Source organism: Salarias fasciatus, chromosome 14 (genome assembly GCF_902148845.1).
Source record: "Salarias fasciatus chromosome 14, fSalaFa1.1, whole genome shotgun sequence".
Classification (NCBI taxonomy): domain Eukaryota; kingdom Metazoa; phylum Chordata; class Actinopteri; order Blenniiformes; family Blenniidae; genus Salarias; species Salarias fasciatus.
The window spans coordinates 12,325,330-12,351,607 of record NC_043758.1 but is presented as its reverse complement, the minus strand read 5'-3'; the positions used below and the strand labels follow the sequence as shown (position 1 = coordinate 12,351,607).

Sequence of the window (26,278 nt, the reverse complement as noted above, 5' to 3'; positions counted from 1 at the left end):
CTCCGTCCATTTGCTTGCAGAGATGGATGATGTGGAGGAAGGTGTTTAATGTAACACACATTATCAAATCCTAAAAAAACAGCCTTCTGGGAATATGGGAAAGACGATGCTGGAGTGCTGCGTATGAAAAACTGCATGCCGTGAATTCTTAATGAATGAATGAATGCAATGTCTCAGATTTTACATTTGTTCATAGATCTTAACCTTTGCTAAATTTTTAACTTGTAAAAACTGACGCAGATGTTGTAACTTTAATCTCTGCACTGTGGAAAAGATTGAATTTGCTTCAGGTTTGTTTATTGCGTTATTTGGGGAAAGGTAAAGACGACTAAACTGTTCCCACAAGGAATGTTTAGTTTCTTGCACCAGACGTTTACTCTAAATAGTTTATTCTCTGTTACGCAACCAAGTACATGAACCCAGTGAGATGAGAAGAAAGATTAAGTTAAAGTAACCAGCATTCACAGGAAAATAATGACCAAATATACATGACCAATACATCATTAGTCTAAAAAGATGGTTTATGGGATGGTGTTAATCTGACCTAATGACAGTTATTTTAATGGTGGCTACCTCCTCTTCAGTAAATGCCACAAAGTCAGTAATGTACTCAAAACAATAATGCATTTTCTGATGTCCTCATGGAGAAAAGGTCTCTGATCTGATAGCAAACATATAGGATATTTTATTTTCCTTATGGTGTATTTTTAGTATTTCAGAATAGTTCCACCCCAATTTTTCGATTGAAGAAGTAGTGAAACTGTAATAATTTTGTTTCTTCTGTTTTATTTTAATTTTTAAACTTTTTTCACATTTTCTGCATAATTGCAAAAAGCCAACAAGATTTTACAGCTAAGGAAAAATTAAAACAATACAGAAACACCTCCTCTATCTTTGCATCAGATGACACCAGTGACAGAAACGGGTGAGGATGGAGGAGTCAGGAGTGAAGATCAGGGATGAGGAGGTTGGGGGGGGGGGGGGGGGGGGGGGGGGGGGGGGGGGGGGGGGGGGGAATTAAAGATTTGGCTCAGATCCGTGGGGAAGCGGTAGTTTTGGGCCAGACGAGTTGACAGATGTTTTAAAGTGCTAATCTAATCTTTATGCCAGTCCTTCCCCTCCTCTCTCCTCCTTTTTTTCCCTCTCTCTGTCTCACTTTTTTTTTTCCCTTCTCTTGCTTTTTTTTTTTCCTGGAGGGAGGTTGGAAAGACTCCAACTTGTGTTAATGCATCTCAGGAGCATCATGTACCGCTGCTTCTCAGTGATGGGCTCGAGTTATTCATTCGCCTGTTATCAGCCCCCGTTTTAGATTCAGAAACATATGCAATTGCAACGAGAGATCCTGGAGCTGCAAAAAAAAAAAAAAAAAAAAAGAATATTGAAAAACAACCTGTGAAAGCCGCCCATAAGGAGAGAGGGGTCAAGGAGCATGAGGGGAGGGCTGCTGTCTCTTTTAACAATATCACCCTTGGTGATAATAATACAATGACCTTCCTCTTTCACACTTTTCCACCCTGTTTGTCTGCAGGCTTTGCTTGTTGTTTAAGTTCTGCCGATAGCATTCTGCATTGACATTTTATGGCTCCGATACAGGATAAACAGGGGATTACATTGACCCCTGACCTTTGAGAGACTAATAATTTGTTGCTACCACTTTGAGATTTAACTCATTTCCTTCTCTTGTCAGTTTCTTCCTTGATTCTTCCTTTCTCTCCTGCGACCTTCCTCCCTCATGTTGCCCGGCAGGAGGGACGCTTTGAGCATTGAAATACCGCGACTGCTCCCTCACACTCAGCGGATGTACTCGCGCAGGAGTTAATCTCACTCCCTACAATTTTAACAGCTAATCCAAATCCTGTGGCTGAAGCCTCTCCCTCCTGACAGGCTCGACGAGAAACAAAGAGGCGCTGCCAGAAAACCCCCCAGGTCACAAAACCTGGAAACACAGCCAGATTAGAGGCTTATGAAACAGCAGGAGAAAAATGAAGCAGTTACACTACGTTGTGTTAGTGTGAGTTGTAAATCAATCACAGGTAAACAGATTATGTGATTTGTTCATTGTTTATTAACTTGGATTTTTTTTCTACTTTTTTGTTTTCTTACTTCTAAATAAAACTGAAGCGAAGCATCGAAAGCAGCCTGATGTTGCTGACAGAACAACCTAACTCTGACTCGTGGTTGAAATCCTTGTATGAAGTCATAAAATAGACCTTGATGAGTCCAACCGGGCAACTGCCACCAAACTGCCGATCACTCACATCCTTTTGCACGATCTCTCTCTCTCTCTCTTTTGCCTCCTGACTTTCTCTCGCTCCCTTTTCCGCTGTGTGCTGCTAAACATCTGGAGAAGAGCGATATTCTCGGAGTAAACACACCAACAGCTGTCAACCAACTTCTCTCTTCCTTTCTCCCCCGCCATCCTTCCCTTCCTTCATCACTTGATTCCTCCTTTTATTTCCCTCTCGTTCTCTTTGCAGACGCCTGTTTCAGTCATTCTGCCTCCTCCCTCCTGTTTGCTTCTTGTCTGTTGGCTCATCAGCAGGTAAACATCCGTGAAGGATGGCTTTATGTCGCCGTTTCCCTGCTGTGATCTGAAGGTCGGAGGACACACTCTGAGTGATGGCTTTAGTTAATCACATACTTCACTGACAGCAGTTGATAAGTTAGTGGGAGTTTGGGAGAACTGCAACAATACAAGGTAAATACAATTTACTGTCATTCAAGTTTGGATTTTTGGCCCTGTTTCATTCAATAGTCCAATTTATCATTTTTTCTACCATTAAGGTAAAGTTCTGTTTCAAAGGAGATCTGGACAAGATAGTAGACAACACTTTATTACTACTGCAAGAATGCACTAAACTTTTGCACACCAAACACAATAAGACACAATAAGACACAATACATTAATACACATGATACTCCAGTGATGACCACTGAAAAAATAAAACACTGTATGTACCGTACTTCCTTTTAAAGCTGGTTTTGGAATGATCAGGGCTCTCTATGGAGTTTGCAACAATGTATCAATTTCAAATGACATCATCATCTAATTCGACCTAGATATGCAAATGAGCATATAAGCAAATTGGATTATTAATGTTAGATTAATGCTTTAAATTTCTTTTAAAAAGAAGAAACCTTTCTTTTAACGGTTAATGAAATAAATGGAGTCTTGACAGAATAAATTACTAACAGTAAACGCTATATTAATCTAAGTTATTCAAATGTAGCTGTGTATGAAACAAAATGCCAATAAAATTTCATTTGTAAATGTAGGGAGCATTTCTACATTCACAGACATACATCTGTTGACATGGCTGTAACTCTGTCACGTCACATGACACACTTTATAACAATTTGGTCCTTTCTTTCTGTACACAGACTTCATGCTCTGTCAGCTTAGCGAGACTACAGATGAGGAAAAACGGAGCTGAAAGCAGTGAATTGTAGCAACGGAATTGTGCCTCATATTATTGTCAGTAACAGTGCTGTAACGCTGGGAAAAGTAATTAGTTAGATTACCTGTTGCTGAAAGTAGGAACACCATTTATTTTAATGCAGTTCCTCCCATCGCTGAATCTGTTCAATCCTGAAAGCCAAAACCTCAGTCACACGGATCAACTGGATACAAGCATCAGGTTCATTTGGAGCTTTGCTTTGTATTTATTTGTTAACAAAGGTATATCAGTGCAGTGTACTTTGGAACTGAATCCTCAAAGTAAGATAAAAACTGTATATATATCAAGCAAATTATTTTTTGACAAGGCCATTCAGTGCATCAGTGGCGTTTGTTCGGTTTGTAACTCAAAGGTTAAGTGACAATATATCAGTGACTCAATTCCAAGTTTCCTCATAGTCAAGCTTTTTTTACTTAAAGTTCTTCTGAAAATCTCACAGCAACATTATGCTGTTAGTTTAGTCCACATTCATTTGTAACTGTCTCAAGAAAAAATAGTAATAATGACAGAGTTGATTGTTTCAGGGGTAAACAAACCCCACAAAGTCTGAATATTGGCATCTCAGCAACTGATTATGAAACACATCTCCTCCCTCTTCTCTGTTTCAGCGGTGCATTCCCCGAGTGCATGCCTCAAGTGTCGAGAGCAAATCACGGGGCGCTGAGAGAAGGCAGGAATCGCAGAAAGACAGGAAGGAATGAACGCAATTTCCATCCAAGCAAGGACAGCATCCGAATTGTGAGGCACCTGAAATAACATCATCTCTCATCCGTAGGCTGTAAAGGAGCACAGAGAGGGAATATGGAAATGAGGCAATTAATAGACAGATAGTTACACGAGGGGAAATCGAAAGGGGAAAAAAAAAAAGAACCGTGAATGCAAACAGTGTTCAGGTTGTTTAAAGTGGGATGAAGATGTTTTTTCTGGTACTTTCACATGTGTTCACTTAGAGATGACTGACGGGGACGGTTCTGGGACAGCAGCTGGACCTCATGCGGCCTCTGCGTCGCTACATCAAACCCACATGTGCTCTGAGATTTAGATGGAGAGGCCTCCGCTCGGAGGGGCCGAGACACAGCGGACCCGCCTGACTTCAGGGGTCAGTGTTCTGGATTGTGGCTCACCTGCTTCCGGCCGGCCCGCGCGGCATTTTGACGTGCTGCACCTGCCTCTCTCTGCGACCCAGAGGTCTATTTTTGCTCGTTCGGTTTCAGCATGAGTCTGTCTTTGAAGCCCGAAGGTGAAACCCAAAACCCTCACTATCTGTTTATTCGTTCCAGACTGAAACCACCAACTCAGCAGCAGCAGCAGCACAACTGCTGGATACATCCACATCTGCTACAGTGATCTGGGACACTATCATTTTATTGTGTGACACACTATATGTATCAAACTGCAATTTAGTGTACTTAAGGGGTTAGCATGATTGAAAACTGTTTCTGATGTCCAAAAGAGAATCTTTCACAGCCATTAAGGGTCTTTGACCCTGGCAGTATAAGCAAAGCCCGGGATCTTTTGCTGCTGGTATATCACTGTCATCCTCGCTGTTATTTATCATCACAGTTCCAACAACCTGCAGACACACACGATATGTTGCCAAGCACACAAACTATTGCTCGAACAACGGATTTACCAAAGTGGTAAAGGCTTCAGAGCAAAAGAGGATGTGTGATCCAAAAGCTTTAAAATGAGTTTTTTTTGTGTAATCAATAGTGGTTAGGTCTCCTTCCTTGAGGTGAGATTTTTAGTCTGGTCTTCAGGGCTCCGTGTTTCCAGTCTTTGCTTTATTTTGACTTTATTCCATGTGTGCGTGTGTGTGTGTTTTATGTGTAATGCACTTTGTGCTAGTAAAGCTTAGCCCGTCTTCACAGCGGTATAAAACCTTGCAAAAGATGAATGGATGGCGTCATTTTTCTGTACTTTCATGAATTTCAGAATCAAATCAATCATCATATTTAAAGGGACTTAAGGCAACTTTACAAAATTCACCTCAGTGCTGCTGCGATAGGCGCTGTGGGTAACTGCAGCCACCAGCCAAGGCGGCACGGGAGCGCGCACAAACACTTTACAGACTGTCCATTTTCACAGCACTGCACCAGGGATGCTAATGCTGCTTACTATGTCGCAGTTTACTGCAAGACCACAGTGCATATTATATATAAACAAGCACCATGTCAAGCGACGGAGTGAGTCCGTGTCCACGTGTACACGGCCTCCTGTTCAAGAGCTGTCGGCAACTCGCATACAGCATCAATTTACGTCACATCCCCACGATTGCGCGGGAAATTCGGACGCCGAACTGGAGCCAATTCTGTGGCACACAGCCTGTATAAGGCAACAGACAGGTACGCGGATTGGCCTGTTATTTTAGGTTTTTAATGCTTCACTGCCCGTTAGCATTGAATAAACTGGAAATGCATGTGTAATTTTTCACAAATCTTGCCTTAAGTCCCTTTAAATGTACATATAAACAAACTTTTGCTGGCAGTAAAATTATACCTGCTTCAACATATATAAGAGATGGTCTCATATGTGCAGTGGGTGGGCTGCACAGTTGACTCAGCAGCAGTAACTGTTGCATGGGACGGGCAGGTAGGGAGTTGGCTGTCAGTCTGCAGGGGACACCAGGGACCAACCATGCACTCTCCATCTGTGGCTCCCCTCAGCCCCGTCAGCGTGGGTGGGAGGAACAGCAGGCGAGTCCTCATCAACTCTGTCCGCAATCAGTCTGCACAGCAGTGAGGTGGGACGCAGCGTCCACACCTGAGCGGAATCGCTCAGATTTGACAGCAGTTGCTGGTAGAACAACTAACTGGGGTGTGCTCCGAAGTTCAGCGGCAGAAAAAAAAACCTGCTGAAACCTCTCAAAACCCTGATTTTTGTCTGACTTTACTGATATTGGCATCAAGAATGTGTGATTCCACTGATGATGATTGAGTGCCTACAACTGACATGACTGATCAGGCAAAGGCCTATGAAGGCTGTTGAAATAAAATCCACTTGTTTGACATTGTTGTGTGAGAAATACCTAGAAAACAGATAAAGAGGGAAACACATTTTTCACACATTACTTCTTCATTTTAAATGATTTTTCACACAGTTTTGATAGTGTAGGCTTCAAAACATACTGTTTATTTATCCATCATCTATCTACAGGTTTAGGCCAGTCAGTCATGATATTAGTTGAGCCCGATTCACTCCTCTAGTGTCCAAAGTTTTGTATTTCATAAATTCACCAGTTCACCATTGCGGTATGTCTCTGGATTGCATAAAGAAGAGGGGTCATCCAAAGACAATCCACACAGACACGAGCTTCTATTCTATAAAACTCATCTGGTCGAATCATCAGTCATCAATACGTAAAAGTTGCAATGGAAAAACGTGAGCATGAAACGGGGATCAGGACCAGATGGGGCTATGATATAAATGAACTTGGCTCAGTCAAATGGTTGAATCACTTAAAGAAAACGAATGGCTATGGTATGCCTTTTTTCCTAACTTGATGAGCCACATCATTGTTTATTTTATTTAAGCTAGTATAACTATAATCATCCTAAAAAAAATATGACAGTTGTTTGCTCCTCCGGCATGTTTTTCTGGTGTGTATCAGAGGAGAAAACCCAGACTCCTGGTCAGAGTTGCAGCCATGTGTCCGCGCTGCCCCGTCACATGGGAGTAGCCCTCGACTGCTCCCCGCGTGATTTATTGGCTGAGGGAAGGTGTTCCTCTGGGTTGACTGGGTCAAGGCCGCTGCTTCGGTGTCAAACACACAGCACACACCTGACAAGATAAGGCCGGTTTTATCCTGTCGCTGTGCTCCATCGCCTCCAGACGAAGGATTCATAGCAGGAGCACCTGTCAGAGGAGGAGGGACACGAGATCACAGAGCTCTGTTTCCTGGTTCAACTTCATAGTTTAACTCCTAAATACAGAAAAAGAGACAATTTAGATTAATTCTTAAAGTAATTCTAAAACATTTAATCAACAAGGCCATTATTGTAGACTGTTTAACACCTATTTCTAATGTAGCATAAAGGAGCTGGGAACAAAAGAAGAGAAGGTTGGCAAGTAAAACTATGTAATGATGAGCAGGTGATTGAGATTAAAGTGAAAGTGAATAATCTGTGACTTGCAGACGGAATGCTGATGGACAAGAGTGATAGATGAGCCAGGAAAGGTGGAATGGGGGAGACGGGCTGTAGGTGGAAGAGTGAGCCGGGGTCGCGAAGGAGAAAAGGCCAGAGGTTATCGCTCAGCCTCGGAGTGAACAATGATGTGCCACAGCACACGAGATGAAATGCACTGGCTCGAACCCAAAGTGTTATCTGCAGCTCTGCGCAGAGCAGCGGAGGCACGTACCATCTGCGGACATGATATCGTATGACACATCTTCGGCCGCCTCTCCGCTCTCTTTTTCTTCACTGTTTTTCTCTTCACAGGCACACATGGACGCACATCCACACTCCTGACAGGTGCTGAAAGGTAAAATATGCAGGAGGAAGGAAGTTTAGAGAGTTCCAGCTGTATGATCTGGGCAGTTACCCCCAAAGTGCAGCAGCAAGGCTGTTTCACACCAAACCTGCATGTACGACGTGCAGCGTCTCAGAGAAAAACATGGGCCTCACAGCTCTGCAAACTTTATTTAACAACTTTTCTTTTTAATGCATCTGCTGAAAATGTCATCAGGGTAATCCTTTATTTATACATATTCGAGATACTGTGATGATCTGAACTTGCAGTGTGTTTCAGAATGGCTTGTGTGTGTTTTGCTTTTGTTCTTTCATCTCTTTTCTGTAAATCTAATAATTCAGTTTCTTTCACTACACTGTGAGCTGTCACTGAATTATAGCCAGCTGGCTATAGAATAAAAATGTGAAATCATGTGAATTTTCATTATGAAGGAACAAAACCATTGTTCGTCATTTTATTATAAAACAAACAAACAAAACAAAACAAAACAAAACAAAACAACAACAGCAAAATGCATCGGGGTGGCGGCTTTCTGCTATTCTGGTTGGGGTGAGGGGACAGAAAGAGAAAGGAATAGGACAGACAGGCTCATTTCTTGTATCAACGTACATTTCATGTATAAATAGAGAGTACATAGACTAAAACAGAAACAATGATCAATGACAGATAGTTATGAAACATTCCATGAAAGAAACGAGAGAAAGGAGCAGAACTGGGAGCCAGTTCCACATGGTGGGAGCAGGGTGAAGTAAACTGCATGCACAAACTGGGTCCGAGTTACCACAATCAATCAATGGATCAACTGTTTTGATTGATGCCCAGTTAGAGAGTATTTGCACTCACTGAGTCCAGGTTATCTCATTATAGACAACCTGGACTCATTTTAGACAATGAGCCAACATTTAGGGAATTTAAGCATGAAACACTGAGGTGTGTCATAGGAACTTTTGACCAAGTCATGTTTTTGATTGACTTTTAAATTCATATAGTTACAAATAGTGAATGCTCCATTTCAGTAAACAGCAGTGTTGCCTGTCCTTGACATAAGCACTCACACACTCACTCACACACACACACACACACACACACACACACACACACACACACACACACACACACACACGGTTTTGATTCTGCTATCTCACCTTGTCCATGTCTTGAAGTTTGTTACTTAAGCAATAATCTCCAGGTTTCTCCCACTGGAGGTCAAATGTTTTGCACAGCAGCCACTGAATTTGGGTAAATGTGTGTTTATAGGACTCGTGAAACAGTGAAATAAGCAAAGTTCATTCATCAACACCAGAACAAGCTTTTTACTTGTGCCATGTGATCATGTGACATCCTGACACGAGAGGTCATGAAACCAGAAAGAATAGAACAAGCTCTTTTTCTCAAGTTAGAGGAGGGCTTTTAATGGATTCGTTCACAAAACTTCCACAGATTGTGAAGAAATGTGAGGTTGTGTTGTTGTTTTGATCAAAGCACTGAACAGTGACCCAGAGTGCAAACTGTGCCTCTTCTGTTTCTTCCTTCAGTCCGCATCGTCTTTCTTTCTCCCGCTGCCTCTGCTTGTGAAGTCTGGGATCACATGCACATGTGCACTGTTCATGGGTGGTAGCGTGCAGCAAGCCAAACGTTGACTGGTTTTGGCTGGAGGATGTGTGGTAGAAAGAAGACATTTCCCCTTTAGTCCGAACTTCCCTGAGTCTCACAGCTGTTTCATTGTAAGAATTTGAAGCTACTTCCTCAGCTAAAGTATCATGTACACCAAAGAAAATGCAGCTCTGTGCTCGCTGTGGGAACTTTGGGTTCATTTTCTTTTTCAAAGCATGAAGCAGAGAGATTTTCCACATAATTAAGCAGCACTCAGAAGTACAGATACTTGTAACTGTACTTGAAATGTGTTTTCAGGTATGTTTACTTTTCCTGGGTATTGTAATTGTTTGTAACTACTCCAACATATTTTTCCTGGGTTTTATAGAAATCTATGCAACTGAAATTTAAGTGGTCTCATGCATCTTAGACAAGTGGCACTCTCACATGCTACACACTGTTTGTCACATGTCAAGTAAATGTCCTTGGATTTTCACTTTAAATATATTGCGCTCAATGATTGTGAGGATACGCTGGCTTTTCCCAGCTAAAGTTCTTGCATTTTACAAGTTTCCACGATATAAGAGGAGAAGTGGCGTCAGGTACGACAGTTTCAGGGAGTATCCAAGGACCCGCACTCCGATATTTATTTTCAATGTCAGTGGATCCCAGAACTTGTGAGCGCTCATTTCTTTCAAAGTCAAGTCCGTCAAGGAGTCCGGCATCAATTTCCTACTTATCATGAGAATATGCTGTGAGATTTCAGAGTTTATAGGATAGCTAACCTTTTTAGTAGGTAATTTCTGCAATTTGCACAATTCATCCTACTGTTTTTTTTTCACTGAACCCAATTGTTTTTTCCTTATCTGTTGTAAACTATGCACTCTGTCCATTACACCATGCGTTTGCTTTTTCTGCATGTGAGCCCGGAGAAAAAGAAAAAAGAGAACACGCAGAAGTAAAGTCACTCAACAGTTGTACTGTTTGCTGTGTTTATTAGAGGTATATTGTCAAACATTTTACAAGCTGCTGCTTAAATGTTTCCATTCAGGGAGAAAAATGCAACACTGAAAACAACCACTAAGCTCGGCAGAGAACACATTTAAAGCCCCTGTTTGAAAGGCACTAAAGTCTCAGTTTTAACACCAGTCTTCCTTTGCTGCTGTTGTTTTTTTTTTTTTCAGTTTTGTTCTTGACACATGCAGACACAACAAGCAAACACATCTGCTGTTACACACCTCAGTAGCTACGATACATAGAGCTTTCAATTGACTTGTTAGTTGAGCTTTTCCACGGTGACGTCACCTACGTCTGCTTTGTTTTGGAATGTCTGCGATGGTCGGGCGGGTGAGTAACACACACAGTTAATTCAAGACACCGAACATGTGCATGAATGCGAGGCATCCATGACGTACTTCATGTGTGCCGGCAGGCCTTAGTTTGCTGTAATGTTCTGTTAAGTGCAGGCATCTTAAATATCTTCAAGATTAAATACACCATATTGCTGCTATTTAAATACATAATGTGTCTTTTAAGTTAGAGTTGCCGTTCAGTGGAATTATGCATAATCACAAGACAACCGTCACTTGGAATTTCTTCACGTCTGTTTAAAACAAAAAAAATTACAGAAAAGAAAAGGTCTTGTCTTTAAATAAGAGTGATAATAGTACATTCAAAAATGAGCGTAATAGTTCCTCAGCATTATTGTTGTGGTTTTTAAATAGCTTGTGACGTAGGGATGCTTGTGAGGAACAGTCGTAAAAAAAAAACAAACAAAAAAACACACATGAACCTCATTGTTTGGGTGAAATACTGCAGGAACACTGTCACACAAAGTTCAGACGTCGTGCTGGTGCCATCGTCGTATTGCTAATGCTGTCGGTCGTCACTGAGACCCTCAAGCAGATGCAGACCACAGTAAACCCTGCCGCGGAGCTTAAAATCTACGCCTGTGATGAAGTTATCTGAACGCTGGCCGTTCGGCTCTGTCAGAGCGAGATGAGCGTTCCATGTTAAAGCAGCTGATGCTAAAGCGCTGGATTCTCATGAGAAAACAAGCCGCCTGTCCGTTAGTGATGTACAGCTGCACCATAGCTAAATGGAGAAGAAGTAAAAATAAATCCTGGCAGTATACCTATGTCGACCGTATTTCTGCTTGCACATCTCTTTCTGGGTTATTAAGTAATCTTTTATCCTCTTGTATGGCAGTCTGTTTTCCCCCGCTCCTTTTTCCTCTTTTCCTATGCCTGACCTCTTTTCTTGCCCCTGATATTCATGATTTGGCTGCTGTATCCATTCCCTCATCTCTTTCCTCTTGCTGCTACATTTTTCTCAGTCTGTTTGCAGTTTGCTGGCTGCCTTTGCATGCTTCAGTTTTTTTTTTTCTCCTAAATTCCCATGCTGCTCCTCCATCTATCTGTGAGTGTCAAGATTCTCCGCGTCCACACTACCGGCACCCGCAGCCCTCCACCACCATGTCCTGGTAGTTCTTCAGTACCACCCGGTCCTGAGGGTCCAGGTAGAGCAGGGCGATGGGGCTGAGGGAGGTGGGCACGCAGCAGGCCCGCGGCACCGCTCCGTTCACCGAGTTCACTAGAGTCTGCACCATGGCGTGGCTGGAGGAGTTCATGTGGTCGGCCAGAGGGAAGCGACACTCCCCCAGGCAGAAGAAGGCGTCGTAGCCGCTTGGCGCGATGATCCACTTGTGCCAACCCACGTCGTTAAAATCTACGTACAGGGGATGGCGGCGGCACCTGTTACGGGAAAGGCGTTTCAGTTTTGCGGCGCGGCCGCCGTTCCTTTTCACCCTTCCGCGATCGCTCCAGCCGACTCCTCCTTTATTATCCCCCCACCCCGGCACCGCGTCCCTCATTTTTCTGTCCCTCCCCCAGGATTGGTCCCTGCTGCGGCTCTTGTTGCTCTTCCTGGACTTCAGCTTTGTCCCTTTTCTTCCTTTCATCCTCTGGGAACTGCCAGTGCTTTTCCTGCCGTGTTTAACTAAAGGCTCGCCATGGCCGTCATGACTGTAAGTCACCAAGAGGGGTCTCTCCTGGGCCCAGCTGTGATCGTCCTGACCCACAGACCTGCACACCCTCAGGTGTCCCTCTTTTCGTTTCGGCGCCTCCTCCTCATCTGCAGCGCTGGTGCTGTTTTCAGGTCGGACCTCCAGAAAGAAGCTCAGGCTGCCGGTCCCAGCGTGCGCCTTATGGAGGAGCTCTGCCCTCACGCTGAAGGCCTCCCATAAACCACTTGGCTTTTGGCCGTGGAGGTCAGCGTTGAGTAACCTAGTCTCCAGCAGAGCGGGTTCAGAGCTTCCGTGGTGCTCGGAGACATAGAGATTCAGTCTGTGAGGCCCGGAGCCCAGAGAGGCTCGGCCGCCGCGGAGCAGCCGGAGCTCGGCAGAGAGCACTTTCTCATCCTGAGGGATGGAGGAGATATTGAAGGAGATGTGCACCCTGGTATGATACTCTGCTGTGGGACTGTCTCCAAGGGGTTCTGAGAGGAAGAGAGAAACAGGAGTTAAGTTTACGTTTGTTTTGGATGCATAAGTTTTTTAATTTCCCAGCTCTGAATGATGTTAAACAGACACATTCACACCAGGGACAAATCCAAGTGTAGAGTCAAACTGAGACGTTCTCCACCACACTCAAGCACCAGTGTGAGAAGAAAGCAGACGCCTCTCAACGTTGTTTAAAGTAGAGAAGGTTCTCTGATCTGGTGTGAATCTGTGAGCGCAATCTGTGAGTTCTGCAGCCTCGAGAGTCCATTCAGGTTCGTTCTCAATGCAATTTTTGAAATCAGCAGTTTTAAATACCAGCTGGGGATGGAAGCTGCATGTTTTTAACAGACCTGCACATAAACAGCGATCCGTGTGTTGTCCTGAGTAAATGTTTGTCTGCTGCTTCCTAACAGAACAGACCAGCCATGCTGAGAAAAACATCACAGAGTTTTGAGACTCCAGAGGCCTGGATGAAATCCCTTCTGTGTGAGAGATGCAGATCTGAACATGCACTTGCACATCTCTGGAAAGGAGCTGTAGGGGTCACTTATCTGAGTGCGGAAGTTTATATTTTCTAAAAGTGAGTCACAGAAGTAATCTGATATTGCCATGCAAGAACTCTCAGAAGATAGAATGTACACACACACATTATGGACTAATTTTCACAACTAACATCAAACTCAAACTGCCTGAAAATCATGCATTTCAGTTGTATTTGAAAGCTCTTACCGCTGTGGTGGAAGCTGCGTACAGTGTTGGCCTGCTGGATGTGTTGGCTGGGGAAACTAAACAAAGGGTCCTCCACCAGGTGGTACTGCTGCTGGTGGAAGCGGTAAAGATCCAGGAGGTAGCGGGGCACCTGCACCCCCGGCCGCGGGTCGGGCTGTGACTGCAGGCCCAGCCGGCTCAGGAGGAGAGTCTGTATGGTCTGGGCCAGGCCTGGATCCAGGAGCGAGGGGAGGGAGGACAGGGACGAGGGAGAGGGGGGCACCCTGCCATGGTCGATCTCGCTGGTGTCTCCGCCCTGGCGACCAGACGAGGCTTGAGGTAGCAGCAGGACCATGAGGAGCAGGAGGTTAGCAGGGAACATGGTGGACCTGGGGGAAGGTGAGGGGACATGATGAAATGCCTTGAGGCCTTGAACTGGATGAAGTAGCACAAGCAAAGTATGGATAGCTATCACACTCTGAACAATTAAAAATTGAGTGGTGGCCAATCTGATTACGGCGTTGGTGATTGTCCCTCGATGCCAGAATTAAATCTCTGCCCTGGAAACAAATCAAAGCGGTGACGGATGACGTGACTGACAAAACCTGTGAAATCCTGCTCAACACTTTTCTCCTGTTGATTCTTTCATGTGTTTTTTTTTTTTTTTTTGACAGTTTGTGTTTTTACAAAGACAACATCAATTACATGGCAAAATATAAAGAAATGGTTAAAAAAATCTGCTAAAGACATAGCCCTGACGAGATGCTCCCAGACTCTGTATATCATGCTCATGTCTTCTCCTTCCTGGACACACTAGTTTCTCATTAGGCTCCTGCCTTCATGTGGCATATGTTCAACAAATTTACTATCCACATATCCATAGGAAGTTGTTTGCTTGTTACTGGTGGCTGCAAAACAGCATTACTTTGTTTTTCTTTGCAAATTTATGGCAAACTTTTTACCCCCAAGGCCCGTATAACTCACAGGGCAATGAAACAGAAGCAGTGAATCGCTCTCTGTCTATAATTTAATCAAGCCTTTGTTTTTGTGTATGAAAAACATGTTGTTAGCACTAAGTGTGGGCGCCCAGCATTAATCAAAGGCTGTGGACAAACGGTGACTGTGATGGAGTTGGAGAAGCTCAACACAATGACAGATTGTCATATTTTTTTTCCATCTCTTTTCATTTGAGAATAAATTTCTGAAGCAGTTTCATATTAAAAAGTCACGTCTATAATGAAGGTACACATCTTTTATGATTGACATAAACTGACCCTTTAATTGTGTGAATACTTTATACACCATCGATGACATTAACAAACATGTATTTATTGGATAACAAAACCTTGTGATCATTGATGATTTTACCTTGAGGGGTTTCTTCATTTTATCTCATCATTCTAAGAAGACACCAGTGTTAACCTACATTGTGGAAAATATTGCTCATTGACTTTGGACTTCTGCAGACAGACGCAGGCACGTCATGAACAACATGAACACCCTGTACTTTTTAACAGGAATAAAGACAGAGCAGAAGACAGCTCATATTGCTTTTGAGAGATTGGTGTATTATCAGATGAAAATTTAGCGTTTATCTTTATGAGGAAGACTACAATCTGGATATGGAAGAAAAGATAGTTTGATGGATTTTTTTTCACTGACATGCAATATATTGATCTAAAACAATTGAGCTAATAAATTTGTAATTATATCTTACTTATAGAGATCATTTTAAAGCTTGATCTGCCTTGACGTGCTTTACGTTTTCCACTCACAGTCTTTTGCATGACAGCTGATGGCTGCCATGCAAGGTGCTTCCTTTTCAAGGAGATGAAACCATAAACCTTGGCAATGAAAGGCAACCCCGTCACTCAGCTGAGCCAATTCAAACAAGGACTCACAGGGAAGATGCTCACAGTCAGTGCTGAATCTTATTATTCAGCAATCAGTGTTTGGATGCAGTTATATTCAAATAAGCATCATCTGTGGTTAACATGCAGATCCTTTTAATTTTTGGTGATCTGAATATCAAAGTAGAAAGTATATCCACGAAACATTTACTTGAGATCTAAAACCAGGTGAAGACATAATCAGTGTTGGGATGATTTGTGTTTGTTTCATCTTGCAGAGGATCAGTCAAACCAAACTTCATTTCATGCGCCAGTTTGCTGAGCTAAGGTTGACCAGGTTAAGAGGGTTAAGCCTCTTCCTGCAAACTCAAAACAAGAGAGCAGCTTATCTTCCTTCGTGAATGGTCTCAGCGCAGGAACACGACCACAGACGGGGGTCACACAGTTATGGCTCTGACCCGGCTGACACCCTGCAGGTCTGTGGCACAGGTGGTAATAACAGAGCAGGTAATTAGAAACCTGCAAGGTAACGGCCCTCTCCACCTGAAGAGGCTGAAGTGAGCCCGTTCAAAAGTGTCAGACCTGTCAACCAGGCAGAAGAAAGACCTTCTTCACTGCAGATGAGAACAAACGTAACAATGGAGCTGAAAGGTTTGTTCAAAAAAAAAGTTCATCCAAAATGCTGTTATCAGAGTTTCCTCTTATCTCACTCCCTGTCCGAGTGCTCGCCTATCTCACTCATTCTCTCTTCTATCTCTTTTTCTCATCTCTCCAAGGGACAGGGAATCGATTAGGCCTCCCAAAGCGAGATAAGAAAGGCTTTTATGGCTGTGTAAACACATAATGACGCTGTAATTATCGCTAATCTCCCCACACTGTCAGAAAAGGGGTTAAAAGGAGGTCACAGGTGTGAAGGTGTGTATACTTTTATGCCTGTGCGATTGTGCGTTGTCCGTGCGCTGCGCGGTTCAAAGGGCAAGCCTGGGAAAATAAGCCACCTCCAAGCGTGGGATTGTTGCTGGCTATCCATTAAACGGCTGCGGCCCCACCCCGGGCCGTTTCACCTGAGGCAGCGCAGCGGAGGACAATTACAGATTAGACTCTCCGCCGGACGGCCTCTCCCATACATTGTGGAGGCTTGTAAAGCAGATTAAGGACAGCAACACCACCTCTCTCCTGTACTTTCCTCACCTACAAAACCACCCAGGTGACTCCGAGGTGCAAAGGTGTATCACAGCGGAACGGTGGACAGTCCCACATTTTTATAGAACTTTGTGTTAGAACTGGTTCAATCTAATCTAAGCTGTGCAAACAGGATCCGTTACTCATCTAATAACTTTATGTGTCATGTGCATCAGGGCGCCGCCCACCCCGATGTCGAGTCATTCCACTTGGACAGAAGTAGTGACATTTTTATGATGATAGTTTCCCCTGTAGCGTCTGACTCATTTCAACTTCTTCTGACTGCGGCCTGAAGGTGGACTGATGAGAAGCAGCAGGGCTGTGTGATGAATGGGTAAGGGATAAAGTCAACTGGACATTTGGGGTTTTCTCTGTGGAGTTTGTGCGTCTTTTCCCTGCAGGCGGCCCACCCTTTTAGACGTATTAGATGTGACCTAACCTTCCAGGCGGACGGCGAAGTGACCCCGGCGCGCGACAGTCAGGTGCCGCTGCCGGTTTGGCCCGTGTCTTCCTCAACTCACTGATTAAAACCTCTGACCTCCGATGTCCGCCTCTCACTCTGAGCCTCTCTTTTTATCTGTTTATGTCAAACTCTGCTGCCTTTCCCCTTCCTCCTTCCTCTTTGCATTCCTTGAACTTTGTCCTTTTGCTTTGTCCTCTGTGTTGTCATGTGTGACTGTTTTCTCTCGACTCTCTTTTTCAAACCGGCTTCTCAGTTCACTCTCTTCAGCTTTTTTTCTTTCTTCCCCTGTTGCTCTTTATCGCGATCGCCCTCTCTTTCTCTCTATTAAAAGTGCTCTTTTTTTCCTCAGGTCTTAAATGAATGGTGTTTTTGCGGAAGAGAGCGGCAGACTGTTGCCGGGCCAGGGGGCTGCAGTGTCACAGCACCCGGCTGATTTATCCACCGCCGCTGTCTTCATGTTACGCCTGGTCCCTCAACTTTCCCTTCCTGTTGTTCTTCCCGTGTTTCTTTTCCCAAATTCCTCCTCTCACTCTCCCTGATCGACCCCCCCCCCCCCCCCCCCTCCCCACCGCCACCCCAGGTTTCCAGCTCTCATTTTTCTACGCTGCCGCCTCGTTCTTTCAAAAAACATGATATGTCCTCCATGCATGCCACGGGGTTCGTTTTGTGCTCTGAGCTGATGAAAGCGCTCGAAAATCTCTCACGTCAGACGGCCCCGGGAGTCCCAAACATGATGCACAGTATAGAAACACACATGTGAGAACACTTCTGAGGATACTTCTGCATCCACTGCTGCTCTTTTTCCACTGCGGCCCCTCACACTAAAAACACATAAAAGTGAGCGAGCACGTCACGGTCACCATAATTAACTGTGCAGTTATGACCGCGCCGATGCTTGAGGTGTGGATTTATTCTGGAATGGGTGTGAGGTTAGAAAAAAAAAAAAATTTGTGCACTCGTGGTTCGGCTCTGCAAAGCGTAACAGATGAAATCATCCCAACGCTACTCCAGGTAGGCTGCTGTGTGGTTTTATTAGACTCTATTAGCACAGCTCTCTAATTCTTCCCAGCTGGACGGATTAGCTCTCTAATGACCCACATGTCAAACGTCCGTTCTGCTCCACTACTCACACACAACAGTGGATGCAAACCGAGGGTGAAATTTCACTTTGAGAATACTTTGGACAGTTTTTCACATGAATAAATTCCAAAAAATGTTACACTATGTGATAATTGATGGCGATGGTCTGATGTTGCAACACTGAAGCTGCTTAAGATCCTGTTTGATAGCACTAAATGCTGTGATGAAGCAGTTAGACATTATAACATATGGTCAGTGTGCAACCAAGAAACAAAAAGAAGATTAAAAAACTGTTCATAAAAAACAGTAATTGAATAATTACATATTTCCATTTCCACTTTTTTGTCTAAATATTGAAGATGTTATTGGAAGCCTTCATTGTTTTATCGCTTTTGGGAGCCACTCAGGTTATTTTAGGTTCCCTGTTCTAGAAATTCTCTGGATTCACTCCTGATGCAAAAATGTGTGAGGACAGTAACTGAACATCCAAAACATCCAGAGAAATTCAGCACTGCCATGTGTGCAGGAGTGTATAAAAATTAAGAGGTGCGCTTCCAAAACGTACTTATAACCAAAAAATATAAAGATACAGAAGCTGGAACTCAGTTGAAGTGCATGCACACCTGCTTGAGTGTGAGCAGGACGACTCCCTGCCCTCACAGCTCAGCCACAACCTGCTCCGGCTGACTGATGGGGCGTCGCATTCACACTCACACACACACACCGCGTCTCGCCTGTAGCTTCATCTGTGTGTGAATATGCCACCGTGTGTTTGCAGCCTGTCTCTTTCATCGCCACGAGGCCCCCCCCCCCCCTTGTTCCTCGGCTGGGGACGCAGCCCGGAGGTCTCGGCGTCGCAAAGTGCATTGTGGTTAACAGGAGGCCCTGCTGAGGCGCGACGCTGCAGCAGCATCAGTGGAAACTGTGACATATCAACTCACGACTGTTGAAAGCTCGGAGACTGCTCCCCTTATGTGTCTGACAGCTACGCCGATGTGAAATGCAGAACAAAAACACGCCTCTGGTTTTCACATTAAAGCTGCTGTAAGTTAACACTGAGGGCCGATTCATGCTGTGTTCGCTGCAGCGGCGACGACTGACGTTATGCTCTTTGAACTCATAATAAGCACATTATTCTCGGGCAAGTTGCTTACTGGACAAGATTTTGATTGAGCAATACAGTGTGCCAACAGTGTATGCATGTGTGTAAGTGTGTATATGTGTGTGTGTGTGTATGCATGTGCATTTTCCTCCCCAGAGTGACTAATGGCTTCAGCAGCGCAGTTCCTGTGGCCTGTGGTTTGACAGACAGATGTGTACGTGTGTGTGTGTGTGTGTGTGTGTGTGTGTGTGTTAGGGACAGGGATGTAGTACTCACGTCCAGGTGTGGTGGGATGTATGCAGAGTCCATGGTTTATCCTTGAGCTCCAGTGTTACGATCCCTCGGCTCTCGCTCCAGCTCCTTCAGACAGAACGGACAAAGTGGACTATTTACCCTCCTCTGCTACTTCCCTCTGTTTCAATTTCATTCCCGGAGCAGCCGGTGCCTGCCTATCCTGTGTTGCCTGTGAGAATGAACTGGAGGTATAGTTGAATGCTCCATGTTTTCCTCCCTCTCTGTTCCCTGGTTCAGCTCCTCATCCTGTTGTCAGTGTCAGATAAGCAAACTCTTAGAAAACATCGAGCGGCTTCCCCTCTGCCTGCCTGCACGCCTGCCTTGCCTGACCTCTGCGAGCAGGCTACTCCCTTTCTCTGTCGCCTGCACTTCCACCCCTGGTTGTTTCAAACAGGCTGGCACAGTGGCTGGAAGCTGCAGGAGGAAAATGACTGGTGTCTGTCAGTCTGTACTGTATCACAGGCAGCAGCTCCGTCTTGTTCCTAAACCTCCTTACTATGTCCCTTTCCTTTCCTCTTTACTCTGTTCCTCCCTTTTGTATCTCCTCCCCCTTTCCCCTCTCTCTCTCTCTCTCTCTCCCTCCCTCACTCACTCACTCACATACATACACCTTCACACACACACTTTTTCCACTATACTCACTGTCCAGCTGGTAAAGTCAGTTTATCTCTGATTGCCTTTCCTGATCATTGCGATCCTCTCATACAGTGATGTCACGAACAGCGGCGCTGGCACATTTACAGGCTGTTAACTCTCTGTGTCACAGACAGTCGCACTGAAACAAGGCTAAACACACACCTTCCGACACACTTATGCAGATAAATCAGAGGTTAGTACAAGCAGGCTCATAATTTTCCACCTGTTCTCCTCCAACAAACTCACCTGTGGCGTTTCGCGGGCAACATGTTACTTTTCCGCCAACATGCTCGCAGACAATCGCTCCGTCATTATAAATACGAGGCCCCATGACACTGAATAAGAGCAAACAGATTCAGTTACACGACAAAAGGTATGAATGGATGACTCATAAGAGCTGCCGTGAAGTCACCACGGTTGAGTTTTGTGATTGGATGGAAGTAAACGTCGAGGTTAAAACAGAAAAAAAAAAAGGAAAAGGCAGGCTGTACTTCTCCACTACGGGTTGAGGCAAGGTGCATCTGTCCTTCCAGCTCAGATGGCGGGTGGCGGGGTGAATTTGTATTCATGGGGTGGACCCATGAGAAAACGTCTCTTTAGGATGCATCGTCTCACATATTAGATCTCATCTGGAGAATCGCTTCCCCACATCCTTCTGCTCCTCCTCTCTGTCCCCTCCACTTGCTCTTCCAGTCCACTCCTGTGCGCACACGCACGCGCACACACACACACACACACACACATACACACACTTCTCTTTGAAGACACACTTTTTTAGATTTTTTTTTTCCAATAACAGCCGACTTGTTTTCAGATTCAGAGCACATTTAAAAATTCCAACAATCCCTGAAACGCCAGTCAAAGGAATACATGATGTGAAAAGCAGGAAACGGTCTGTTTTCATGCTCACATGTCTCCATCTGTTGTCAGCAGCTGCAACTAAAAATAATTGATCCGCAGAACTGGACGGGTTATCAAACACACCCTCTTCTTCCCTGTTCTAAGTCCACCTGACCTTTGACCTCCCCGAGGAGGGGTTTTCAACGAGGCAGCTTTTGCTTTTGCGGTCAGCTGAGTCTCGCGGCAGATACAGATCGAGCCGTTTGACCTTTGCCGTCTGTGAGCGAAGCCGTCAGCCACACTATCAGTCAGCGCATTATGTCAACGACCAGCAGCGCTTTTTCACTGTCATTTTGTTCCCCGAGTTGCTTGATAAAAGGAGACATTTCAGCACACGGCGACTCTGCTCCCGCTTGGCCTTATTAGCTTGCTTTTGTGCAGAGCGTTAGATTAGAAGATCAATAGCGCTCTCCTCCCGTAGCCACTAATCGAGACAGATCGGCTCAGAGCTTTAGTTTTATAACAGTTAGACATTAGAGTGGTATTGATTGGTCTGCTTGGGAAATAAAGTGAATACGTGCGTTTGGGCCAAATGTTACCTGAACTAGTCCTTTAGGGAAGCTAAAAATTGGAAAGCTGCAAATTTAATCCCATTTGATCATTGCATTCATTGTGAGTCATTCTGCGTTACACTCCTAAGACTGATGGTAGGCCATTACAAAGATTACAATTGCTGCCTATTCTTTTATCAGCAATAAATAACTAACACTCAGGTACAAAGATCTCATTGAATACCTTCCGCTTCCTCGTACGCACAGTTTTTTGTCACTCCTTTACTGTGCCCTTCCTCTGAAGTCGCTCTTCTTGATCAGTACAGGATAAATAATGAAGATAAAGACCAACTTCTGACTTTCCAGACATTAAGACTGATTTAAAATAACATAGCATTCAAGATTTCGAACTATGTTGATGTTTTCTTTTGTTTTCTTTGATTTGTATTAACTTTTTTTTTTTTATCATTTTTTCTTTTTTATGTACAAATTAGCTGCATAGGTTTTTACAAGTTCGAAAAATAAATTCATTCATTCATTCATTCATTCATTCATTCATTCATTCATTCAAGAACACATCAAAGGCATGTTATTTGTCGTCCTAACTGGGTTTCTCAAAAAAAAAAAAAAAAAAAAAAAGGTTAAAGCAGTGGATGCAAGTAATTAACCTGTTCTAATGAAAGTGTTCATGCAAAACGCCCCCGAGGGCCCCTGATCCTGGGTGGTTCAGACTAGTTAACTGATGGGTTTGATGATTTTTCAAAACTGAATTTATTTCACACAATTTCCTCAGTGTAATTGTAGGATAGATTCAGAAATACCAAATACATAATATTGTATCAATCCATCCACAGTTTACTCTGGCCTGCTTCTGTACGTTTGGCTTTGTCAATTGATTTGAAATGTAACTGTAACGACTGTTACATTAACTGTAATAACTGTGAAAGGGAAATATCTCCACATGATCCCATTCTGTGAAGAAGATAATTCAGCAGAGAAGAGGCTGATCGCTCCACATCACTCTCTGCTAAACCTTTCCCTGGTTGTTTAGCATATATCTCCAGGCAGTAGTATTTTTCTATGTGGGTGAAGTAAAAACATTGTGCTGGCCTGCACCTCTGGTCTGTTCAAAGCCCGCTGAGTTATACAGGAGCTTTAAGCCATTTCTACAGATTTAGATTTGGATCTTTATCGGTTAGCTGGGTGTTGTTCTTTTTTTCCCTTTTCTTTATTCTTCTCATGCATTCAAACGTTTTCCTTCCTGGTTCATCTGGGAGGAATTTATTTTCTCTATCTGAGATAAAAAAAAGGAAAAAAACACTAAATTCTGAGTTGCAGTATATCGTCCGGAAATTCAGATGCAGGACACAAAAACATAGACGTTATTAAAGCACGATCTCACTAAGCCTTGAATGCACCACAAGGGAGAGTCTCTTAAACCTTGTGACCCACAGATGGGCCAGTCATTACAAACATGTGTTGAAAAGCCAAACTTTAGGACTTTAAATTAAACTCAAGTTTCCAAAGCTATCAAATATGTCAAGTTAAATGTAAGGGAACTGAGTACAAAGGATGCAGAGAACATCCTGAGTATGTCCAGCAGACAATATGCAGCAGTCCTGGGTTTAAATCTTTCAGCTGTCGTAGCCAAGGAACGAGCTGACAGAGAACATAAACAGCATGCATATGGGATACCTATAGACAGAGCAGGATCTTCTAGGATGTGTTTTCAACTTTAAGGAGAGACTTAATTAGTCAAACCTGGAATCCAAGTTCAGTGAAATGAGTGTATAAAGTGTTTTCTGTGAATGAATGGCCACTCTTTGAGGTTTCAGATGTGGCAGCTCGGCCGCAGCTCTGGGTTCACTAAGTGCCTTTCTGAAATGAGCAGTAATCCCAGCCTCCAGCTTTCCCATCCTCTGGAAAAGCTGTCGGCTGCCTGTCCCGCTGACTTCCGACGGGGGTGGAGAGAAACTTTTAAAGTAATACCTCACCGCCCTCTTAACAAGCCGTCCATCCGTCCTGCATCCCAGAGTTCCCACCTCCATACCGCTCCGTCCCTCCGCGGAGGCAGAGCGCGAGGCCTCATTGGGAAAGGAGGAGGAGGAGGAGGAGGAGGAGGAGGAAGAGGAGGAGGAGGAGGAGGAGGAGGAGGAGGAGGAAAGGAGGGGGTTTGATTTTATCCCATTCTTTCCCTTCTTCTGTGTCTTTGAGCAAGTCATCACACATGACAACTCAGTGATCAGCATGATCATCAGGACTGATGGTGGTAGGTGCAGTGGTGCCCCGGGGTGAACACCTTCCCATGACTGGGGGCCGGGCCTCAGGGGAGGAAGACTAACGACTGTTTCTGTTCGAGATTCATTTGTTAGTTTTATTCATACTGTTCAAAATGTAGAATCCAAGAATATGGTGTGAACATTTTCAGCAAGAAGGACACTTACACATCTTCAGTGTTGTGACTGGGAATTGTAACATGGAACTGCCCTGCCGCCTGTAATGGAGACACACACACACACACACACACACACACACACACACACACACACACACACACACACACACACACACACACACACACACACACACACACACACACACACACACACACACACACACTACTAAACTGACATGCAGTTACAACTGAAGCTTCTATATAAGCCTGCTTTCACAGCGCCAGAGATTTTTTTTTGGTCGTCCCTAAATACAGATCAGCTGATTGTTAAGAGGCTGCACGGTGGCGTGGTGGTTAGCGCTCTTGCCTCACAGCAAGAAGGTCCTGGGTTCAAATACCGGCCGGAGCTCGGGGCCTTTCTGTGTGGAGTTTGCATGTTCTCCCGTGTGTGCGTGGGTTCCCTCTGGGTACTCCGGCTTCCTCCCACGGTCCAAAAACATGCATGGTAGGTTAATTGGTCACCCGAAATTGCCCCTAGGTATGAATGCGTGAATGAATGGTTGTCTGTCTCTATATATGTCAGCCCTGCGACAGACTGGCGACCTGTCCAGGGTGTACCCCGCCTTTGCCCACAGCAGCTGGGATCGGCTCCAGCCACCCGCGACCCCGAAAGGGAGCAGCGGCAGAAAATGAATGAATGATTGTTAAGAATCTGGTTCAGTCTACATGCTTGTTAGCATTGACTTATTAATCTATTTCTATTGAGAATGGTGTCGAAAAAAAACACTGTACTCAACTTGTGGGAGCAAGTGCAGAGAAAAGTTTGCAGTGGAAAATACCAGCCTTTTAACAATGAGCGATTATCTGAGGCAGACTGTAATAACATGCGTCACCTTCAGGCCGCCAAACTAACGGATAGAACCTTCAGCTGAACTTAATGAGTGAATCTGTCATCAGGGTTGCTCACACGGTGCTGACGTCGTGGATTCAACGACAACTTCGTTTTCCAGGTAACTGGATATGTTATGTTTCAGTTGCAGCTGAAAGCGAGCAAAAGCAGGGTAGAATTCCAGCAGTCAGCAGTCCATCACAGGACAGACAGCCCTGTTGGTGCCCAGGTTGCTTTCGTCAACAAAATTCATTCAAAGTTTCATAGCAATCTTGTGAGTTCACAATTTGACGTTCAAGCAATCTGCATTTTATCCATGAACATAAAAAAAAGATCATAATTCGCTCATATTTGTGCTAAAAAAACAAACAAATTAATGATTAGATTTGGACAACAACCTATACCAGAATGAATTTCGATGAGGTTTTTCTATTGGATTTTTTTTCATGTTTACTGGTCATTTCCATTATGAACTGTGAGGCATCATTGCATTGTAATAATAACTTCATCAGATAAAAGTCAAGGCTCATCCTGCATTTTCTCATTTGGAATTAATCCAACAGTTTGAATAAAGTCTGATTTATTTGCCTGCACAACTGCATGATGTTCATGTCTGCATAATTCTAACGCAGCTTGGTGCTACATGTTGGTTTTTGCCGTGGCCTCACAAACACTGGCTATGTAACTGTGCGTTTTGTTGAAGGACATTCTTCAGTGTGATTCACTCATCGAGTAAGGAATGCATTGACAAGATCTCTATGACGTCCGGTTCTGTTAAAGACATGTCGAGGTAAATTATATAGTGCCATTCATACACAAGACAATTCATCGATCTGTTAGAGGAATTAACGGAGGACCAAAGAACTCCAAACGAATCCTGTCTCAGATATAGAAACTTCTGCATGCAGCAGAATGCTGAGTGCTGAGACCTGGAGAAACGCTTCAGTAGCTTCAAGTAAGACCAGGAGAAGCTACTTGAGGAAAAAAGAAAACCAGCTGAGAGGTTGATAGGCCCTAAAAAAGGACTCATGGCATCTGAGCTCCAGGAGAAAGAGGAGCAGGTCAAAAACGTCAAACAGGCTCAGCACCTCACCTTATACCTGTAAACTGCAGCTGGACAGAATCCAGAGGAAAAAAAAATCCTTATCTTATCTTATCTAATCTTATCTTATATTATCTTATCTTATCAGGCAGAAGTCGGAAAGCGTTTGGCTCAAACAGTCTGGGGATGCAAAAGAGGAAGAGAAATGGCTGGAATAGAAGACTTG

At 44.1% G+C, this 26,278-nt stretch overlaps 1 protein-coding gene across 1 annotated transcript; it reads right to left on the bottom strand.

The window, feature by feature from the left end:
* Window positions 1-10,628: 10,628 nt before the first annotated feature.
* bmp16 (bone morphogenetic protein 16) lies at window positions 10,629-20,209 on the bottom strand. The gene is made up of 3 exons (XM_030108792.1): window positions 19,682-20,209; window positions 13,750-14,117; window positions 10,629-13,016 (listed from the first exon to the last, which is right to left on the bottom strand). Exons 2-3 carry the CDS (start codon window positions 14,108-14,110, stop codon window positions 11,968-11,970), a joined length of 1,410 nt encoding a protein of 469 aa, XP_029964652.1. The 5' UTR covers window positions 14,111-14,117; window positions 19,682-20,209; the 3' UTR covers window positions 10,629-11,967.
* Between the last annotated feature and the right edge of the window lie 6,069 nt (window positions 20,210-26,278).